Below are 18185 nucleotides of genomic sequence, written 5' to 3'. Positions count from 1 at the left end.
GACGCATAAAAGTGAAGAGGAGCCGCGGCTGTGATAAGGACCGGTAGAGATGAGTCCGATACTGACCAATCGGCAAGCTGAAGAGCTGTAGGTGTAGGCCTGCCATGGCCTTATGGGCTAACACGGGAAAGATGCGAGGGATAGATGGAAGGCTAACCGCCGTGTGCATAGTCATAAGTCGATAATAGCATATCTAACGGCTAATAATCTCCTGGACACGGCCAACACCTTGAGGGCGGAGTTGAATCTAAACGAGGATGCGTTTGACCCGGCCACAGCGAAGAAGTATGAGACCTTACTGGAGAAGAAATGGACCAGTGTAGTCCGGTTACAGAAAAAGGTAGGTCTGCCGCCGTTGAAGGTGTTTCTCATTTATAAGCTTTCTCTCCCTTGCGGCAAACATTTACACTTTCAGGAACGAGATGTCTAACTTTGGGACTCAACTTATAGATTATGGATCTTGAGTCTCGAATGTCAGCAATGCAGGCTGAGCTTGACAATGCGACACCAACCTCACTTTCTAAACGCAACAAAGACCCCGCGTCCTGGATACCAACTGCTCCTGCCCGACATGCTCTGGAATCACACCGAGATACCATCAACAGCGTCGCATTCCACCCTATATTCTCCTCAGTTGCTTCAGCATCCGATGATTGCACCATTAAGATATGGGACTGGGAGTTGGGCGAACTAGAGAGGACGATCAAGGGTCACACGCGGGCAGTTGTGGACGTGGACTTTGGGGGTCCGAGAGGCGGTATACTATTGGCATCATGCAGCTCGGATCTAAGCATTAAACTATGGGACCCATCGAATGAATATAAGAACATACGGACCCTGGTAGGCCATGATCACAGTGTCAGTGCCGTGCGGTTTATACCCCTCGGAGCCTCGGGGGCCCCATCATCGGGCAATCTGTTGGCTAGCGCTAGTAGAGACAAGTCTCTGAAGATATGGGACGCCAACACCGGATATTGTTTGCGAACTTTACAAGGCCACACTGCCTGGGTACGAGATGTGTTTCCCTCTCCGGACGGGAGGTTTTTGCTCTCAACCGGAGACGACAGCACTGCAAGATTATGGGATATTTCTGTCTCAAATCCGGAAACTAAAGTAACAATGTTTGGCCATGATCACTTCAACGAGTGTTGCGCTATTGCGCCGTCTACCTCATACCAATATCTATCGCCTCTAACTGGCCTGAAAAAGCCTCCACCTGCGAGTAGCACTGCAGAGTTTATGGCCACTGGTTCCCGAGACAAGAAAATTAAGATATGGGATGCTCGAGGGACTTGCCTCTTAACATTGGCGGGCCACGACAACTGGATACGGGCATTGGCTTTCCATCCCGGCGGCAAATACCTCTTCTCAGTATCTGACGATAGAACGCTGCGCTGCTGGGATCTGAGCCAAGAAGGAAAATGCATCAAGGTGATGAGGGATGCCCACGAACGATTCATCACCTGCCTAAGATGGGCTCCGTCAATATTCAAGGACGCGCCCACCGGCAATGGAGCAAGTGATGGGAAAAATGGAGATATCAAGAAATCAGACTCTCCAGAGGTCCAGATCCGGTGTGTTATTGCGACTGGAGGTGTTGACATGAAACTGCGGATATTCGCAAATTGACATCGCGAAGAGGAAGAAGCAAATGACAGGAAAAGAGAGAGGGAAGAAAATACACGAGATTGAGAGACGCCCACAAGGGATAAGACCAGGCTATACATACCTCGGCTTTTGATACGTGGAGCTGTGAGAGGCTCTAATCGTTGCTGGAAGCCAGGCGCCGTTACACCATTGCAGACTTAAAAGAATCGCACGGTTTCACGTGGAATGCCCAGGACATGCGTGGCTCCAAAGTGTTATCATTACTTCTTATTCTGCTCAAGGCTCTCCATGCGAAGTCCCCCTTGTGTAGGACGGGGGTGCCGAGTCTTGCAATCGGCCCATGAGGCTGCGTCAATCAAACCATATATTTATCTTCTATGTCACACAGTCCGCTGAACTTAGCCGTCGTGACGTTTCATGGCAGTCTCTGGCTTTATGTATGTACTTATTGTATGTATGCCCATACAGAATATGCCACAGCGGGCCGATGAAGACTCTCCTTGATCCCTATATCTGCGTTTCTATATCATTTAGCAGCCCGATATACGGCCATTTCTCTACCCATGTATTCAGAGCAAGCAAGCCAATCTACCCTCCGCTCCTCTAGATTTTAGCTGTAGTAACGATCAATATCAGCCTTTTTCAACTTCCTCTTCCCAACCTTACCCAAAGTTCCACTGACAAGCCATCCCTGCTGCAGCAAAGGTCATGGATAGCCATCCTTGTTTGATACCCCAATATTATCCGGCACGGCAACGGTCCGAAATCCGGTATTTATTACTGGGCACTCATGAATTGAAAGCGCTTTTTCGTATGGAAAATTACCCAAAATACGCCTCTTGTGATAGGAGACCGGGCTGGAAATTATGCATCATTGGCCTTCGCCGACTGTGCAGTCACAGCACTCTTATGGTGGCTCTATTTCCTTGGTGATGACCGCGCCGTGCCGCAAAGGCCCTGCTAGAAGCTTTCAATTCAGTATCTACCTCTGAAAGTCCAACCATTAACGAGCTACTTGACATGCCCGAAATGAGTCTTATCAAACAGCCGCCGAAGCTATCGAAGTATCCTTTCCTATCTCTTGGAGCTACTGGATTAGTATACAAAATTGACGAGGAGATCGTTCTGAAGATACCCCGAGAAACTGGGAGGGATGCATTCTTACGGGAGATTGAGATGTTTGACCTCTTCGAGAAGTTCAGTCCATGCCCCATGATTGTCCAGAGCTTTCTGCGTGTTCCAGAAGCCAATTTCCTCGCTTTTCTCAGCGGTGGCACGTTGGACCAGCGGTTTCGAGCAAACCAGGTCCGCGTTGGCCATAGTTACTGCGGCCGCGTCGAGAAGGTTGTAAAGCAAGAGCCTATTGAGCTGGTTGAGCGATGGAGTATGGAGCTTTCTTGTGCTACTGCTTGGTTGGAGAATCTTGGGTACGTGCATGGTGATATTCGGCCGCCGAACCTACTTCTTGACAGAGATGATCGGTTAAAACTTATCGATTTCGATTGCGCTGCGAAGATAGGCAGTCCTTCAGATGGCTCCGCTCCCCCCTGGGCGCGGATACTTGGTGTAGAGGCCGGGGAAGATGCAGGCTCATTTGGCTTATATGGAGCCCGAACCGAGCAATTTGCCATCGGATCTGTTATATATCTCATGACCCGTGGTTACGAACCGTACGAGAACGAAGATCCAGGTCTTGACATTGTTGACCTCTTCCGCCGCATGGAATTTCCGCCATTAGGCAACGATCCCCTTGACAGGATTATCGACCGGTGTTGGAAAGGGCAATTTGATTTTTTGAAGGACCTGGCTGAGGAGGCTAGAACGCTGGGCGGTGATACATATAGGCATCCTACGTTTCTGTTGCCGCCAGCAGCGCAGCATCGATTGCAAATCCAGGAAAAGTGCCAAACGCTGGTCAACCAAGGGCTTTTGGAGTGGGAGGTCTGAATGGATTACAGCCCCGTGCCAGGGTTAGATTACTCTGCGCAAAGAGGACTGCTCGTCAAGATGTTGTCAAGATGGTATCGGTACTTGGGTGTCATTGACTATAGATACACCTCGAGGGAAGCACACCTTATAAGTAACTAGTGACGGAGCAAATTATCCAATCATAGGCTATTTGTAAGTGCAACCTGCTGTGGTAAATATGTTCGTTCTATCGCGCCTTTGAATTGCACCGTAACCTCACGTGTGTTAATAGCTAGTTAAGGTTGCGTTTTCATCGGGAAGCCTAGTTGTCGATTGTTATGAGTTCGTTCTCATAATCCATGCTTCAATATCTGATGGCCCTGTTAGCCCGCCAGTGGATCTTGCACTCTTAGAAGACGTGCAAGACTCTGACGCTTCGCTTTCGCTATCATCACGTATCCAGGGGTCGTGGTATATCTCCTCGGGAGGATGTCCTTCACAGTTGCGAGTAACCCACGCGAAGACTTCTCGTGAGGCTATCATGGATGCTTCCTGATCTGCCAGCGAAAGTGTCTGGTAGTTCATGGCAGTAGTCATGGGAGGGTCTATTTTATGGGAGTGACGAGGGATGGTTTCAGAACAATAGCCATGTCCTTCCAACCCCGACCCATTCTTCAGGCACCATGACCAGTGATGGTAAACTAGCTCGTGACGGGGGCAGTCTCTATGGGCTTTTACTCTGATGGCTGCATGTTCAAAGTTAGTCATGCCGACAGGTTGCCATGGTGAAAATGGCGGGCTATTATATTGCAAGTCATCCTCGACAGCGGCCGGTAGGTAGAGAAGGCGCCAGGCGTCCGACCTAAAGAGCTTATCCTGCGGGGAGTCAAATTGAACATATGGGCCTGAACCCGGAACATCCATGAAAGACTGTGGGTTTCCAGTCCACGGCGCACCGTTTGTGTCTAGAGGAGGGGTTCCGCTACCAACAAGCTCAATGATAGTGGAAGAAAGCCCACTAAGAGTAGCTCCAAGCCAGAGAGTGGCAAGATTTGGACATCGTTGGGCACAAAGTAAAGGGATGATCTCATCTAAGGAGAGAGAGCCGGAATAATGATTGGGTATTTCTTTGAGTACAGGATGAAGCCATGGACTGACCAAATTACAGCATACTTTGGGTTCCCAAAATACACTGCAGAGACTCGAAACCGTCACGTTGTGGGCACAGCTCATCGTCATATAGTAAGGAATTTGGACAGAAAGCTCTTTAATATCCGCTGTGACTTGAGGAGATTTGAGAGTATTCGACCCACGTACACAAGGCAACCTGGATGGCGTTCCATAGTAGTTGTGTGCTGGGAATGTCATAGCAGTTGCGAGGGCGACGAAGAGTTGGCTATGGGAACCGTGGAGTGCACAAAAATTGACAAGGAACTCCAATGCTTGTTGGGAAGACGGAGGGCTTAGGGATTTCATTGTTGAATTTGCTGGTAAATCGCCACTCACTCTGACCTTGAAGGCTTCGTCGTGCTCGAGCACCACAGACCAGGGCGAGATATAGCAGGCACTGTCACACTGCAACACTGTAGCCTTCCAACCCTGCCCAGGTGCTAGAATTGATGCCCACCATCGTGCTGCCTGCGCACTCACAGCGCCAACATGAATCATATTACCGACCGCTTCTGCCTTCCCATGGCACATTTCCGCAATAGAGTCGGTATAGTCTAAGCTGGACGATCCTGGTCCCTGCCTCTCGATTAATTCTGCCGAAAATATGTACGACCATCCCAAGGCAAGTATCCCGATGATATTAACCTCATGAGCTCCGCCTACTCCGACCGCTCTGTGAAAGGCGGTGTTCTGGAAGCAAACCGGCGTGGGCCGTCGAACTCCTATCGGGAGAGACGCGGCTCGTATCTTCTGCTTTCCGCTGATGCCACACGCACCGCCGTCTGAAACAGCCCACACAGCCTCTGCTCTAATGTACAGCACCCCGTTTGATGTAAACGTATCAAAGGACTCATGGCGATAGTTCATATGAATATCCGGCATCGCCGGGACATATCCGAGCATATTTTCAGGCCGAAGACATTGGGAAGGAGGGCCATGGCTGTATTGGGTGATAGCCTGCTGCGCAAGGCCATGCCAGTAACAACGAGCCTCATGCAGAGCGGCGTCAAGCTCGTCTTGACTCGGCTGGAGGTGATCGCGGCTCCTCTGGGTCCTTATAACTAATCAGCTTGAAAGTCCGCGCTTAGATCGAAAGTGGTAACTATATACTTAGTCATTTTCCGGGAAACCATCTTCGCAAAAAGACTTGCTCTTTGCTACAGTTCTGTTAGAGAGGCAACCAGCTTTTACAGACCTCATGATGCGAAGACCGCCGCTAATATATGGTACCTAGGTAGCTATTGGAACCGACCCGTCCTGGGCACTGTCATTCTCGGATTATATATGGTCCGTTAACTCTCCGTGGAGTCATCCATAGGTGGGTGGATCCGACCTCGGGATCCTTACCTGTGGACAGGACCCTCCTTATAGATGGACCTCACCTCCCTGACCGGCTCTTCACAGCCCATAACTATCTGATTAACTAGTTATAGTGCAGACAGAGAGCTTTATATAATAATTCTTCTGTGTGAGGGCAACTCACTAGTTAGCTAGCTAGTCATTGTTGAATTATAAACAAATAAATCTTGTATATTTTAGCTTTATCAATATAACTAGTTATGTATATCTTCTCCCAAGAATCACAACTATATACTTTTATAAATTGTCCTTAAAGTGCGCGAGCTTGGTCTGTCTGCTCCACTTATATTAGTTATTCTGATTACCAACTAACTGCAAGCATAACTACTAGTTACTTACTAGGATATAACTTCGTCACAGAGATATTTCATATGTCCACCAGGCTGGGAGCCTGGTGGACCACCTCCTGGTGTACAGGTCTCACACTTCACACACACCACATAGCCTCCATGGGAAGGCTGTTGGCAAATCTTCCATTTTTTTGGCTGGTTACATGCATTGCATTTATATTGTCGATGTTCATTATTTGCATGGCTGCATATATCGCAAAACCCCTTGAGTCCTGAGCTAGCTGACATTTCTTAATGGCAGTCCAGTTAGTCTTTATGTGAATGCCAAAGCAGGCTGAGGCACACGTACTTTTTTGGTTCTGTTTTTAAGCTGGGAAGGGTGTTGCAGGGGACAGTGGTTCTTTATTCTTTACCAGAAAACTCGAAATGAGCTTGCAACCTCTCTCTCGCCTTCAATTTGAGCGCTGCTTTTATAGTCGACATGTCGGCGGCTCTGCCTATAAGTCATCACTACAAGGCCAGATATTAATAACTGATAGGTCATGCTGCATGTCATGTCTCGGGCGGTTCAAGTATTAGTTACCCGGCACTAGCTGCGTTTTCTTCCTTCCCCTCCCCTCCCTTCCCTTCCCTTCCCTTCCCTTCCCTTCCCCCTCCCGCCTTTCCCCATTTTATTATGTCAAGCAAGATGAGCCACCCATCCAGCTTGTTCGACGCCCAAATAAAACCTCGTCTTGAAGACCATATCCACAAGATACTGGACCCTCTATCCGAAGGCCAGGCGAAGCAAGCAAATACCTGGCTGGAATTGTATACAGAAACTACGGACTCGTTGGAGAAGCGATCTTCATCACGGCGATGCGTCAGACGCCATGCTCAATACTTCGCCAGGAAAGTGTATGCAATTAGTGCTGAATTATTTGTGCTCTGCTCTCTGTCATACTCTATTACTGGACTACCAAAGATCCCAGCAGGGCCATTCTATGATCAACTTGAGCAACGGTGGGTGGCATTACCGGATCCTCGCAATTCACTATATAAAGTCACTATCACTATATGTGGTAATTTACCGCAGTACGGAGAGGATAGACGGAAGGTTTCTGCAGTTTGTCCCTCGTTAACGGGAAGAAACTCAACTGAGCTTTTGGCGCCACATTGCAGCTTTCTGCAGCCTGACGTACTAAAAGACGGACGTTTAATGGGTAAGAGTAGCATTGCTCCTGTCATATAATCATTTTAAGCCTAACACTTCTGCTACTCAGAACCTCCAATATCTGCTATGCAATCTAATCAGGGACGGAACATAAGACGAATAAGAGATCATGGTGACCATAGACACACCGATACAACATATGCCGACATTGATAATCCAGAGCGGCGCTTACCGAAGCGCCCGCGGTTGGAGTCACAGGTTTCCGGTACGCAAAATGCTTCACACGATGAGATATAAATACTCATATTGACAGGAAATCCCACATTTTTTGGCGATGGCCAATACCTCTCGTTCTCATTTATGAAGCGCCATGTGATTGATAAAGTTCCTGAACCGTTTCGGAGTGGAATAGAGTCAAGCAAGCTATGGAAAGAGGAGCAGGAAAGTGGCGGGCTGTTAGTCACCAACTGCTTATCCCTATATTTGCCGGAAAAGATTAATGAGGATGCAGTCTTGCTCATTAGGATAGGGTATTATGAAGGGTTTAATATTTCAAATAATTTAGGCCTCGGTGATCCTTAAAGGGTTGTTGTCTAGGCTCGAGATAGAATAGTTGTGAATATGAATTCCTCACCTCTGACTTAATATCAACCTTGCCTTTCGAATTTCACCCACGCTCGCATCACGTAGCATCGAAAACCAGCCTTCACATCTCTAGTGGTTCGTCCATCTTGAGGACCGAGTTTGCCATCCGGAACGGGTATGCCCTCGCTATTAGCAATATTGCAAGAGCGACCTTCAAAGGTCATAGTCATGTTTTCTTGTATCTCAAAACACTTGTTTGATATTTTTTCCCACTCGCCGTTAAGTGCCTTTTCCCCTACCGCATTTAGCATCGCTTATTTCAGTTTAAATGTGCAAGTGCTTCTCGTCCCAAGCCCTGTATGCAGATTGCAATATCAAGGAGCATTCTGTGTTGCTGCTCTTTAATGCCATGTTTCAATAATTTTATCCTCTGAATGCGGGAGGATTGAAAATCAAAAATTCTACCCGATGACTTCGTTGGTGCCCGATAGAACTTCGGCGGCGTGCAAGTTCACGTGGCTCCCCCACTATATTGTCCCGTCCCGTCCCGCCCCGTGCTGTCTTGCCCCCTTTTTTATGCTTGATCCGAAGGCCGAATATGCTTCATCCACTAATGAGCCATCTCCTGTATGGCATTAGCAAAAATAGACAACAGTACGGAGTACAATTCCAAGGTAATTACCTGTGCAAGTAACTAACTCTCGCTTGAAGATCGCTACGTATTAGCTAGTTAACGTTCAGACCGCCACCAAGACGAGTTAAGCATGTTATAGAGCCTGTCCTATGTTCCCTTTGGGAACATGAGCCATCTGCGAGTTCTACTTACTAACACAAAGGATGACTAATCCTGACATCTGTCGATCTGGAATAGCGGCCAATAGCAGATTAGATAATTACACCAATCAGATTTGTTTCACGTGATAAAACCATGTTTCAGCTTAGTAAGCCAATATCAAGTCGTTTCGTGGAAAAGGGACAAACAAACGACTTCTTGATAACATTTCCTGCTATGTACCACGCTGCGACCCCAGGGGGTGACAACCTTGCGCAAAGCTCACACCGAGAGTGTGGGTATGAGACTAACGTTGCCCAAAAGTCGGCATGTTCTCCCAGAGGCGTTTCTGCTCACAAATGCCGGAGCTTCGTCCTTAGGATGGAAATGTGAAGAACGTCGAAATGGAGTGTTGGCATACTAAGTCAGTAATATTCTTTGCACGCGGGTCCAGGGCTACCGCTGCTTCTCGTCTCTCGTCGTCACTGGCTGTTCATCCACCCTAGTATATGAGATGGGGTACTACAAATCGCATGAATCACCTGTGTACGACCATCTGGTCGCGAACGGATAAGAAGCCACCCGATACCGGGATTCATTTCGCCTCGTTTCTGCAATACACACATCCATTACACTTTGATAGTGAGAATGTCCTTGTCAATAATTTGGGCTGGCAGAAGCCCTGAAACCAAGGCGCCGATCTGAAGATCACAAGGATATCCTCAAGGGTGGATTGTTCGACCTTTGCATAAATTTGGCTTCATAAAATATCCTCCCCGCACAGGAAAACGGATGTGCCGGCTTTACGTATACGACTCGGAGCTTTCGATTCCAACGTTATACATTGAGCATAAAGTTCCTGCGATGCCCTGTGCTTAATGGCCACCTTATGGGCAGATAGTTGTGTAAATTGAGTATCCCCACACGTTAACTTTCCCCCACAGCTCAAAGTCTACTACTTAAGGACACTGTCTATCCGGCTAGATCAGCCCGCAGATTTCGTTCTACTCTCTCATATATGTGAATGATCTCACGTATATGTGGATAGTTATATATTTTGATACATAGGCATTCATACGTCACATTTCTCGTCATGGCGCCCCTAAGCTTAACAAGCATGACAGTCACTGAAGGATGCATTATCCTGGTACTCCTTGCGGTTAGTCGAATAGAGATACGGGTAGCTGTACTTGGAATTTGCGGTATCACTAAACGACTGCGTCTAGGTACTCTACATCATCGGAAATGTTGTTTACGAGTTGTTCATCAACCCGCTAGCCTCAGTTCCTGGTCCCAAGCTATATGCAGTTTCGCAATTCCCCTTTCTATACCAATCGTACATTGGCATTTGGCCTTTTACTTTAAAGGAGCTCCATGATAAGTATGGGCCCGTAGTCCGGATATCACCTATGGACGTCTCATTGATTGCCCCCGACGTGTGGAAAGAGCTCTACACACCGAGGAGTCGTGTGGGTGAATTCAAACGAGACAATACGTTTCGTGTTTTGGACAAAGACGGTTCAGGCATTGCAGATGAGGATATTATGGAACACACCCGGCATCGTCGTATGCTTTCCCACGCATTTTCGGAGAAAGCTTTGCGTGGCCAGGAAGGAATTATGCAGAGCCTTGTGGACATGCTAATCTCTGGACTCAAATCGCATATCAAAGAACATGGCTCTGAGCCAGTTAACATGACCAAAAAATATAACTGGGCCACTTTTGACGTCATCGGAGACCTGGCCTTTGGTCAGCCATTCGGGTGTTTAGAGGCGGATAGCCCCCACTACGTGATAAGCATGGTTAACGATCTATTTTATCATATGATTCGGACACAACCCTTTAAACGCTTCCCGCTACTCAGACCGTTTCAAAGCTTGATTGCATCTCCATCAAACGCTATAACTACCGTTCAAAAATTTGAAAAGTTTGCGTTTGAAACAATAAAGAAAAGGATTGAAAATGGAGATGCCGGAAGGAAAGATTTTATATCATACATGCTGCCTCACAACAGTACAGGGGAATTCACCGAAGCTGAACTGACATCTAATGCTGCAGCTCTAATGATTGCTGGGAGTGAAACCACGGCAACCACCCTCACCGGTGGAACTTATTTCCTGCTCAAAAACCCTCCGGTTTATCAACGTTTAGTCCAAGAGATCCGATCGAGCTTCAAAGAAGAAAAGGATATTACGATAAGCGAATTGGATAATCTCCCATATTTGGCCGCTGTCTTGACGGAAACACTACGCATATTCCCTCCAGTACCTGGCATAATGTCCCGTGTTATTCCTAAAGGGGGTAAACATCTATGTGGCCATTGGCTTCCAGGGAAGGTACGTTACTTCTTAAACATACTTAGTGCCTTGCTGTGCCTTGCGCTTTTATCTCAATTGCTCATCAATTTTTGTATAGACTGTCGTTTCCGTTTCTCAGCTGTCGGCATATCATTCAGAACGCTACTTTTCTCGCCCGGAGGAATTCATCCCCGCACGGTGGATGGGGGATCCACAGTTCAGCAAGGATTCAAAAGATGTATTTCAACCATTTTCAGTTGGGCCACGGAATTGTATTGGCCAGAAGTACGTCCTCCTCCCGTCTGCTACTCCATAGGTACTAATTCATTCCTTCATATAGTATGGCAAGAGCTGAAATGCGACTAATCATGGCTAAAATTCTCTGGAATTTTGATCTAGAACTCTCACCCGAGAGCGATAACTGGAATGAGAAGCTGATAATTTATGGGCTGTGGAGGAAGGATCCTCTCATGGTGAAACTCAAACCTGTTAAGAGGTTAACCCACTGAGTTCTGCAGATATGTCTCCAAGCATTATTCTTCTATATAACCATGATTTAGTGATTGCGTTCATAGTGCATTTTCCTATTTTTTCCAGCAAGTGAAGCCTACCCTCTTAACCCAAAACCAGATACTTGGTCGTATATGGAAAACCTCAGGCCATCCTCGGCCCTAACCTTAAGTAGTTAAAAGTCCTGGCAGCGGCCAGGCTTCCACGTGACCCCCGAATAAGGTTTAAGCTTACGGAGTACGGCCCGCATAAAAAAACTTTCATTTCACGTCACCCCACCGGGCTTAACTAACTACTCCTCACCTAGGCCGAGGGCATGAAAGGGCCGGGTATATCAATCCTGTGGGCTGCTCTAGGAAATGGATAATTCTGTGGCGGTTACTCCTGCATTTACGAAGGCTCTTCCGAAAATAGAGGTTGGTACCTTGGCTGCAAGCTAAGCCATTGTCAACTGGCTGTTGGCTAATGTCTATTTGAAACAAAAATGAGTTAGCTTCATGCCCATCTGAGCGGAAGTATAAGCCGGGAATGCCTCCGTGAGATATGGCTGCGAAAGAGGGAGCATGACCCCAAGCTGCAGGTCCCCGATCCAATGATAGCCATGCCCCCAGGAAAAGTGGACTATTCCCTGAAGACGTAGGTACTACTCTTCTAATATGCAACATGTACTATTTCATTTGATATTTTTTTTTTTCGACCTTGGGTACTTCCCTTCCTCATCCCTAGCATTTCTTTAACGTATGTATATATATATACTAACAAGGAAATACTAGGTTTTTTCAGGTCTTTTCCAATCTGATCTACTTACTTTGTAGTGACTTAGAGAGTATCCGATATTCTACAAAGCGCGTTCTTCAAGACTTCCAGGGCGACGGTGTAAAATACCTTGAACTGAGAACTACACCCCGGGAAATTCAAGAACAGGGAATCTCAAAGGAGCTATATGTCTCCACAGTGCTTGATGTTATAGATGATTTTAAGAACGAGGCTATGTCGACCTACCTCATCCTATCTATCGACCGCACAAAGTCAGCCGCTGAAGCGGAGATTCTTGTTGATCTTGCTATCAAATTCAAAGACCGCGGGGTCGTTGGTGTTGAGCTTGGCGGCAACCCCTCGAAGGGTGATGTATCCATCTTTAAAGGTGCATTTTCAAAAGCAAAACAAAATGGCTTAGGTGTTACTTTGCACTTTGCAGAGGTAGAGTTCTCATCTTCACCCAAGGAACTCACCACGCTACTTTCCTTCCAGCCTGATAGACTTGGTCATGTCATCAATGTACCGGATGATATAAAGGAAGAAATTTCTCGTCGCAAAATAGGACTTGAACTCTGTCTATCGTGTAATGTGCACGCGAAGCTAATCACAGGAGATTACCCGGATCATCATTTTGGCTATTGGAGACACAAGGACTGCCCAATTATCCTCTGCGTAAGTTTGGAATTATCTACATACCTCTAGTGTGTAAAAGGTTGCTGACATGAGAACATTGCAGACTGATGATGTCGGTTTCTTCTGTAGCCCAGTCTCCGACGAGTACCTACTAGCAGCCACAAACTTCAACCTTGACCAGTCCGCATTACTTAACATCTGCAGGAAAGGGGTTGATAGTATTTTTGGTGGGCCTCGGGAAAAGGAGAGACTGTACTCCTTAATTGACAAGTTTGAAGACAAGCTTCAATAGCCCGTACAAATACAGGTCGGAAATGCCGTGCCATAGATAATAACACTAGGAATATAAGGCTGCGATCTGCCTTGTGAATGATCAGTGGTATTCTTTTTGCTAAATATATACATTTTACAATCCAGTTCGTAATTCTAATAACTGTAAAGTGCCTGACACAACAATGCCTCCCAATGCTAGAACGCTGTAGCAAGTTAAATACAAGACTTTTAATTATGGTCCCACTTTCCAAATCGAATATAATCGTCGTAGAGGGTCTTAAACACCGCACGGCTAGAAGAATCCATCCCTGCGTTCATCGCACGCATCGTACTTTGCGACATGACGTCCAGAATCACATACATCCCTGGCATCAATGCTGCTTTCATTTCAGGGGGAATATGCCCCTTCAATTGGCATGATGTGTATTCCATGACGAGATACTGCAGATACTGGCCTGCCAGACTTTTCACTTTCTTTGTATTATCGTTCAATGCTTGCTTAGAATGTCCCACACCTCCAGGTCGTTGCACCGAGGAAACAGTTGGGTCGCAAAGAGAACTAAGAAGGCGGGAAAACTGTGTCCCATGCCTAGGTTCCATATGATGGCTGCCCTCAATCCAGGGTGGGCGAGCTAAAACCGCACCAGATGAGTTTGATGACTTCTGGTTGTACGTGAATAAGCATCTTAAAAGTGCTTGCATGACCGGAAGAACCAGGTGGAATCGGCCGCTAAGCTTTTGCCGATATAGGGTGAACAAGGTGCCGAGTAGTTTGCAGAGCCTGGTATGAATAGTACCCGCAAATTTTGCGTCAATTGGCGGGCCAGAAGGGGACACAATGAGGCAAATATTCGCCAAAAGGTTGTCTATGTTCCATTGAGTGACAGACCTAGATTGTGTCCGTAAGATGATGTCCAGGGCTTCTGCTGCTAGACAGAAAGACTCAATGGAACCATTGTGAGCTAATGCCGTAGAAACCTTGGTGAAAGCTGTTGAGATTTCAGTCGAAGCCGTAGAATCCCTATCTTGGACAGGGCTCATTCTAATGACAGAAATCCCTAGCAATAAGAGTCGGTAGCCATTTTCCTCACCCGATAGATCTGCTTCACACATATTATGGATCATTTTCACCACAACATCTTCCTCCATCTCCGATATTTGAGCCTGTATCCTGTGGATGAGGGAACGTTGGTCCTTTCCATGTAGCTGCCCGAACGGAAATAAGGTCATGCAGTCATGTAGTCGTGATTCAAAATCAGCACTCGGTGCCTTCGAGGCCAAGCTTAATAATTTCAATTGCTTTCTCACAGACATTGGCAAATTGTATTTGGACGTGTATTCCTCAAGTTTGCGTAGTTTCTTCCGCGAATCTTTGCTTTCACGCCGAAGATCCTGGAAGTTGTCTAGAGCGCACAAAATTCCAATCAAACTGGCCGTGTCAGTACCCTCGTATGTCTTCTTCATGGATTTTGTCAACGTATGCAGGCCTGAAATAAGGTCATTGAACACTTTGTGCCTCAGAGTGCAGATGGTCTGGAACCGTTTTTCGCCGAGTTGATGTTCACGTTTGTGCAAATGAGATAGAGAAAGTATAAAGAGAGGGTATTCCATGGTTTGATAACTCCGGATTGGCAGGTTTTCAGTTGTTCTCGAATAAGCAGTATTCAAAAACTTTGTAACTGAATCCTGAGGTGCTGCTTCGAACCGCACGGTGATAGCTTCATATAATTTTGTGAATGTGTCAAATAGCAACTGGGTATCACACCCACCGTCCATACTAATTGAACGAGAAATCTCCCAGATTTTATCCGGGTCGTCTAATATTTGGGCAGATGATCTTGCACTCTCTACTAGCCTGGTCATAAGCAGTAAAATATCCACTTTCATCTCTAGTCCAATTTCACCACTAAGGAGGAAGGAATGCAGGGTATCAATGATCAAACCGCGCTGCGAGCGGGATACTAGACGGGTGGGAATATATAGAAGACTGCTAATCAATACCCTAGACGGGTTCCTTTGATTTGTAAGTCTATCGTAGGCTACCTTTACCAGGTCATCCACAATGGCGGTCAATTCCATACCAGACCCAAAGCAGAGAAAATCTTTCCAGATCTGCGAGAGTTGAATGCTTGCGGTAGAAGTGGGTTCGTTCTCCAGTGATACGAGTAAGTTAGTGAATAGAAGTTGACGTGTGTCGGAAGTCAGAGAGGCCAAGTTTTGGATGTTACCGAGTAAGGCGGTAATGCAGGCAATAACAATAGCAACAGGGGTTGAGAGGTCCCCCGCTTGACCATTCCAAGTTGCAAAGCTGCTCTTTAAAAGATCCTTGAAACTTGATAATGTATTGTGGGTAGATTTATCAACGTAGTCGTTAAAATCGGTACCCGATGCTCTGCTTCCAAGACTAAGAACAAAATTGTAAGACCAAAAGGTTTCCAAACAATCCTGAGTTGGAGCAACCTTAGGATTCTGGGCAAAGAATTCTATCTTGCGTAAAGCTAGAGGAACCAAAGAGTGCCTCACATCAAACTGGATTAATTCTGAGCAAGCCGGGTATCGAGAAACGGAATTTTGTAAACACCGCCATATTCTCCATTTCCAACAGACTTCCGTACGGGTAGAGGAGAAAGTATTTGATAGCTCTTCCAATATTTGCTCGTAACGGCTAATTGAAATGGCATCGAGCCCACTTTTTATTGGAGACATCAGGAGAGAGTCAAGGACAACAAGAGAGGAATATGCGCCAGGCAAATTATCCCCAGAAAGTTTTATTAGGCAAATTCTCTTAAGAAGATCTCCAATTTGTTCATCAAGCTGAGTATCTGAAGATGCCAAACACTGTCCACAAGCTTTGACCACATCATCACTCTCCCAGATTGAGATTAAATCTTGTTTTTTTGTCAAATGCCGGGATGACTCTGACTCGGCAATCTGCTCAGCCCATAGTTTGATGAAAGCAGGACCATCTCGGGCATTGAAAAACCCCCGAGCAAGCGGAATGATGATTTCATGTTTGATTAAATCATGTAAATCCCCTGAAGCAAGTTCATTTTGTAGAGGAAAAGCTGTTATTCCAGCAAGCAACGAATTTAGCAAGGCGACAGACTGCTCAACGCCGGAGTTCAATAGAAACACGTCCACATCGAGCCGTAATATTCGGGCTATCAAGCTCCATTCAATTCCATCCTGAGTTCCTGAGAGGCCGGAAAATTTGCTTGCAATCTGGACGAGGGTAATTAAAGAGAGCTTTAGCTTTCTATGGATGGCTACATCCAGGAATTCTTGTAGCAGAGTGACATCCCTCATTTCCCGATCCTCCTCCAATGGATAGCCGGCCTGCGACACAAGCAGAATGAGGAATGATTCTAGCCAAGGTGTTTCATGAACCTGTCGTCGAAAATTATTTCTTGGCATAGAACGAATGGAGATGTCAAAGAGCGTCGGGAGAATGATCGCGTCAGCACCAGACAGAACAGGGCTTGATTTGGTGTCGAATTCATGGCTAAGCCGCTGAGCACTCTTTGAACTACTCTCATTTTTGGTATCGGCTGCGGCTGAAGAGAAGAAAACCTCGCGAAAGCTGAGAACAACGTGGAGGGCTACCAGTCGCTCTAGGCCATTGACAAGTTCTAGGTCGTTAGAAAATTGACGTGCAATTCTAATCAGCCCTAGAGCGCCAACCAAGGCATGGGAGACAAAAATGTCCTGCAGGCAATGTTAATCTCCGATATGTCATATGTTAAAATGTGAAGAAAATGAACATACATTGCTAGACGCGGTCGAACCGTTCTCATGATGGTCTGATCGGAGAGTCCATATCTCCAACACCGATACGAGAGGTGTATGAAGTCGGTGTGGAAAAGATGTAGCAGCGACAGCATTCATGCGACCAAGAGTAGACTGGGCATAGTTGCATGCCCTCCCAATGATGATAGCGCTTGTCTCAGCACTCCCACGCAAGACTAGCTTGAGCTGAGCCTTCAGCACATCTTTGGATTGCGGAATTTGTTCCGTAAGCTTTATAAGAGCGTTAACTGATTCAATAATCGCAAGGAAAGTATCGTAATGGGAGCTCTCTTCCTCGGGTTTTGTGTTCGCGATAGGCTCATCTGTCCGCGTACGCTTCCGAATTTGCTTAGAAGAATCGGAGTCCAGCTTCCGTTTTAATAGCGACCCAGGCTTTGAGTTGTATTCCACCTGATCGTAAGGGCTTGCCTGGCCGCTCGAAAAATCCAATCCCACTAAGGAATCCCGTAGGAGGCCAAGGAAATCGTTTTCGCTCAGTGTGAACGCCAGGCTCCTAATAGGAATCCGCATAAAGAGGATGCGCAATAGTATCCAAGATCGGCCATTATTCCGGTATTCAGTCGATATATCTGTAGGGCCTTTCAGCTTCTTCAGCAGCCATCGCAAAACCCATTCTTCCTTAGGTGCGGAGTGGGCGGGAGTAATTGACGGAAGTTCGCCATCGTCGGCAAAGAGATCCAAGTCATAGTCCTCAAAATCAACCCCAACAACCCTTGCAGCCTCCGTCAACTGCTCAATCGGAGACCCTGAAGTCCCCTTTTCCAGGGCAAGCAATGCTTGATAGGCAGGGAGCTGGCAAGCTAATATTAGTACATTTCACTCTACAAAAGGGAGAGCAAAGAGCTATATAACAAATTGGCATACCTCTGGCTCTGATCCCATCTTAAGTTACTTCAATCACCTTTAAAAGGCGGCTGCATGCTATCGTTCTTCTTTCCAGAATTCATATCTTCCTAATATCAAAAGGCACTTTGAGCCGGAACAGGTCCACTACCTCCCGAGTTTTTTTTATATCCGGAGATAAGATCATCCGGCTCCGATCTTCGCTGCCCAGCGCATTT

General features: G+C 46.6%; 6 protein-coding genes across 6 annotated transcripts; 4 read left to right on the top strand and 2 right to left on the bottom strand.

Annotated features, from left to right (window-relative positions):
• Positions 1-49: 49 nt before the first annotated feature.
• Positions 50-1629, top strand: TRV_06168 (uncharacterized protein; the record flags this gene model as incomplete). Its single annotated transcript, XM_003019745.1, has 3 exons — positions 50-87; positions 172-340; positions 451-1629. The coding sequence occupies 3 exons, from the start codon at positions 50-52 to the stop codon at positions 1627-1629; spliced, it is 1386 nt and encodes a 461-aa protein (XP_003019791.1).
• Positions 1630-2628: 999 nt separating this feature from the next.
• On the top strand, positions 2629-3555 carry TRV_06167 (uncharacterized protein; the record flags this gene model as incomplete). Its single annotated transcript, XM_003019744.1, has 1 exon — positions 2629-3555. The coding sequence occupies one exon, from the start codon at positions 2629-2631 to the stop codon at positions 3553-3555; it is 927 nt and encodes a 308-aa protein (XP_003019790.1).
• A 297-nt stretch (positions 3556-3852) lies between these two features.
• Positions 3853-5568, bottom strand: TRV_06166 (uncharacterized protein; the record flags this gene model as incomplete). Its single annotated transcript, XM_003019743.1, has 1 exon — positions 3853-5568. The coding sequence occupies one exon, from the start codon at positions 5566-5568 to the stop codon at positions 3853-3855; it is 1716 nt and encodes a 571-aa protein (XP_003019789.1).
• A 4394-nt stretch (positions 5569-9962) lies between these two features.
• Positions 9963-11651, top strand: TRV_06165 (cytochrome P450, putative; the record flags this gene model as incomplete). The annotated part of the gene is made up of 4 exons (XM_003019742.1): positions 9963-10004; positions 10072-11181; positions 11261-11427; positions 11483-11651. 4 exons carry the CDS (start codon positions 9963-9965, stop codon positions 11649-11651), a joined length of 1488 nt encoding a protein of 495 aa, XP_003019788.1.
• A 602-nt stretch (positions 11652-12253) lies between these two features.
• On the top strand, positions 12254-13336 carry TRV_06164 (uncharacterized protein; the record flags this gene model as incomplete). Its single annotated transcript, XM_003019741.1, has 3 exons — positions 12254-12288; positions 12468-13083; positions 13124-13336. The coding sequence occupies 3 exons, from the start codon at positions 12254-12256 to the stop codon at positions 13334-13336; spliced, it is 864 nt and encodes a 287-aa protein (XP_003019787.1).
• Positions 13337-13545: 209 nt separating this feature from the next.
• Positions 13546-18006, bottom strand: TRV_06163 (uncharacterized protein; the record flags this gene model as incomplete). Its single annotated transcript, XM_003019740.1, has 3 exons — positions 13546-17022; positions 17083-17916; positions 17989-18006. The coding sequence occupies 3 exons, from the start codon at positions 18004-18006 to the stop codon at positions 13546-13548; spliced, it is 4329 nt and encodes a 1442-aa protein (XP_003019786.1).
• Between the last annotated feature and the right edge of the window lie 179 nt (positions 18007-18185).

Source organism: Trichophyton verrucosum, assembly GCF_000151505.1.
Source record: "Trichophyton verrucosum HKI 0517 chromosome Unknown contig00677_48.r1.exp, whole genome shotgun sequence".
NCBI classification, from domain to species: Eukaryota; Fungi; Ascomycota; class Eurotiomycetes; order Onygenales; family Arthrodermataceae; genus Trichophyton; species Trichophyton verrucosum.
The sequence above is the reverse complement of the archived record's forward strand: the minus strand, read 5'-3'. Positions and strand labels throughout refer to the sequence as shown.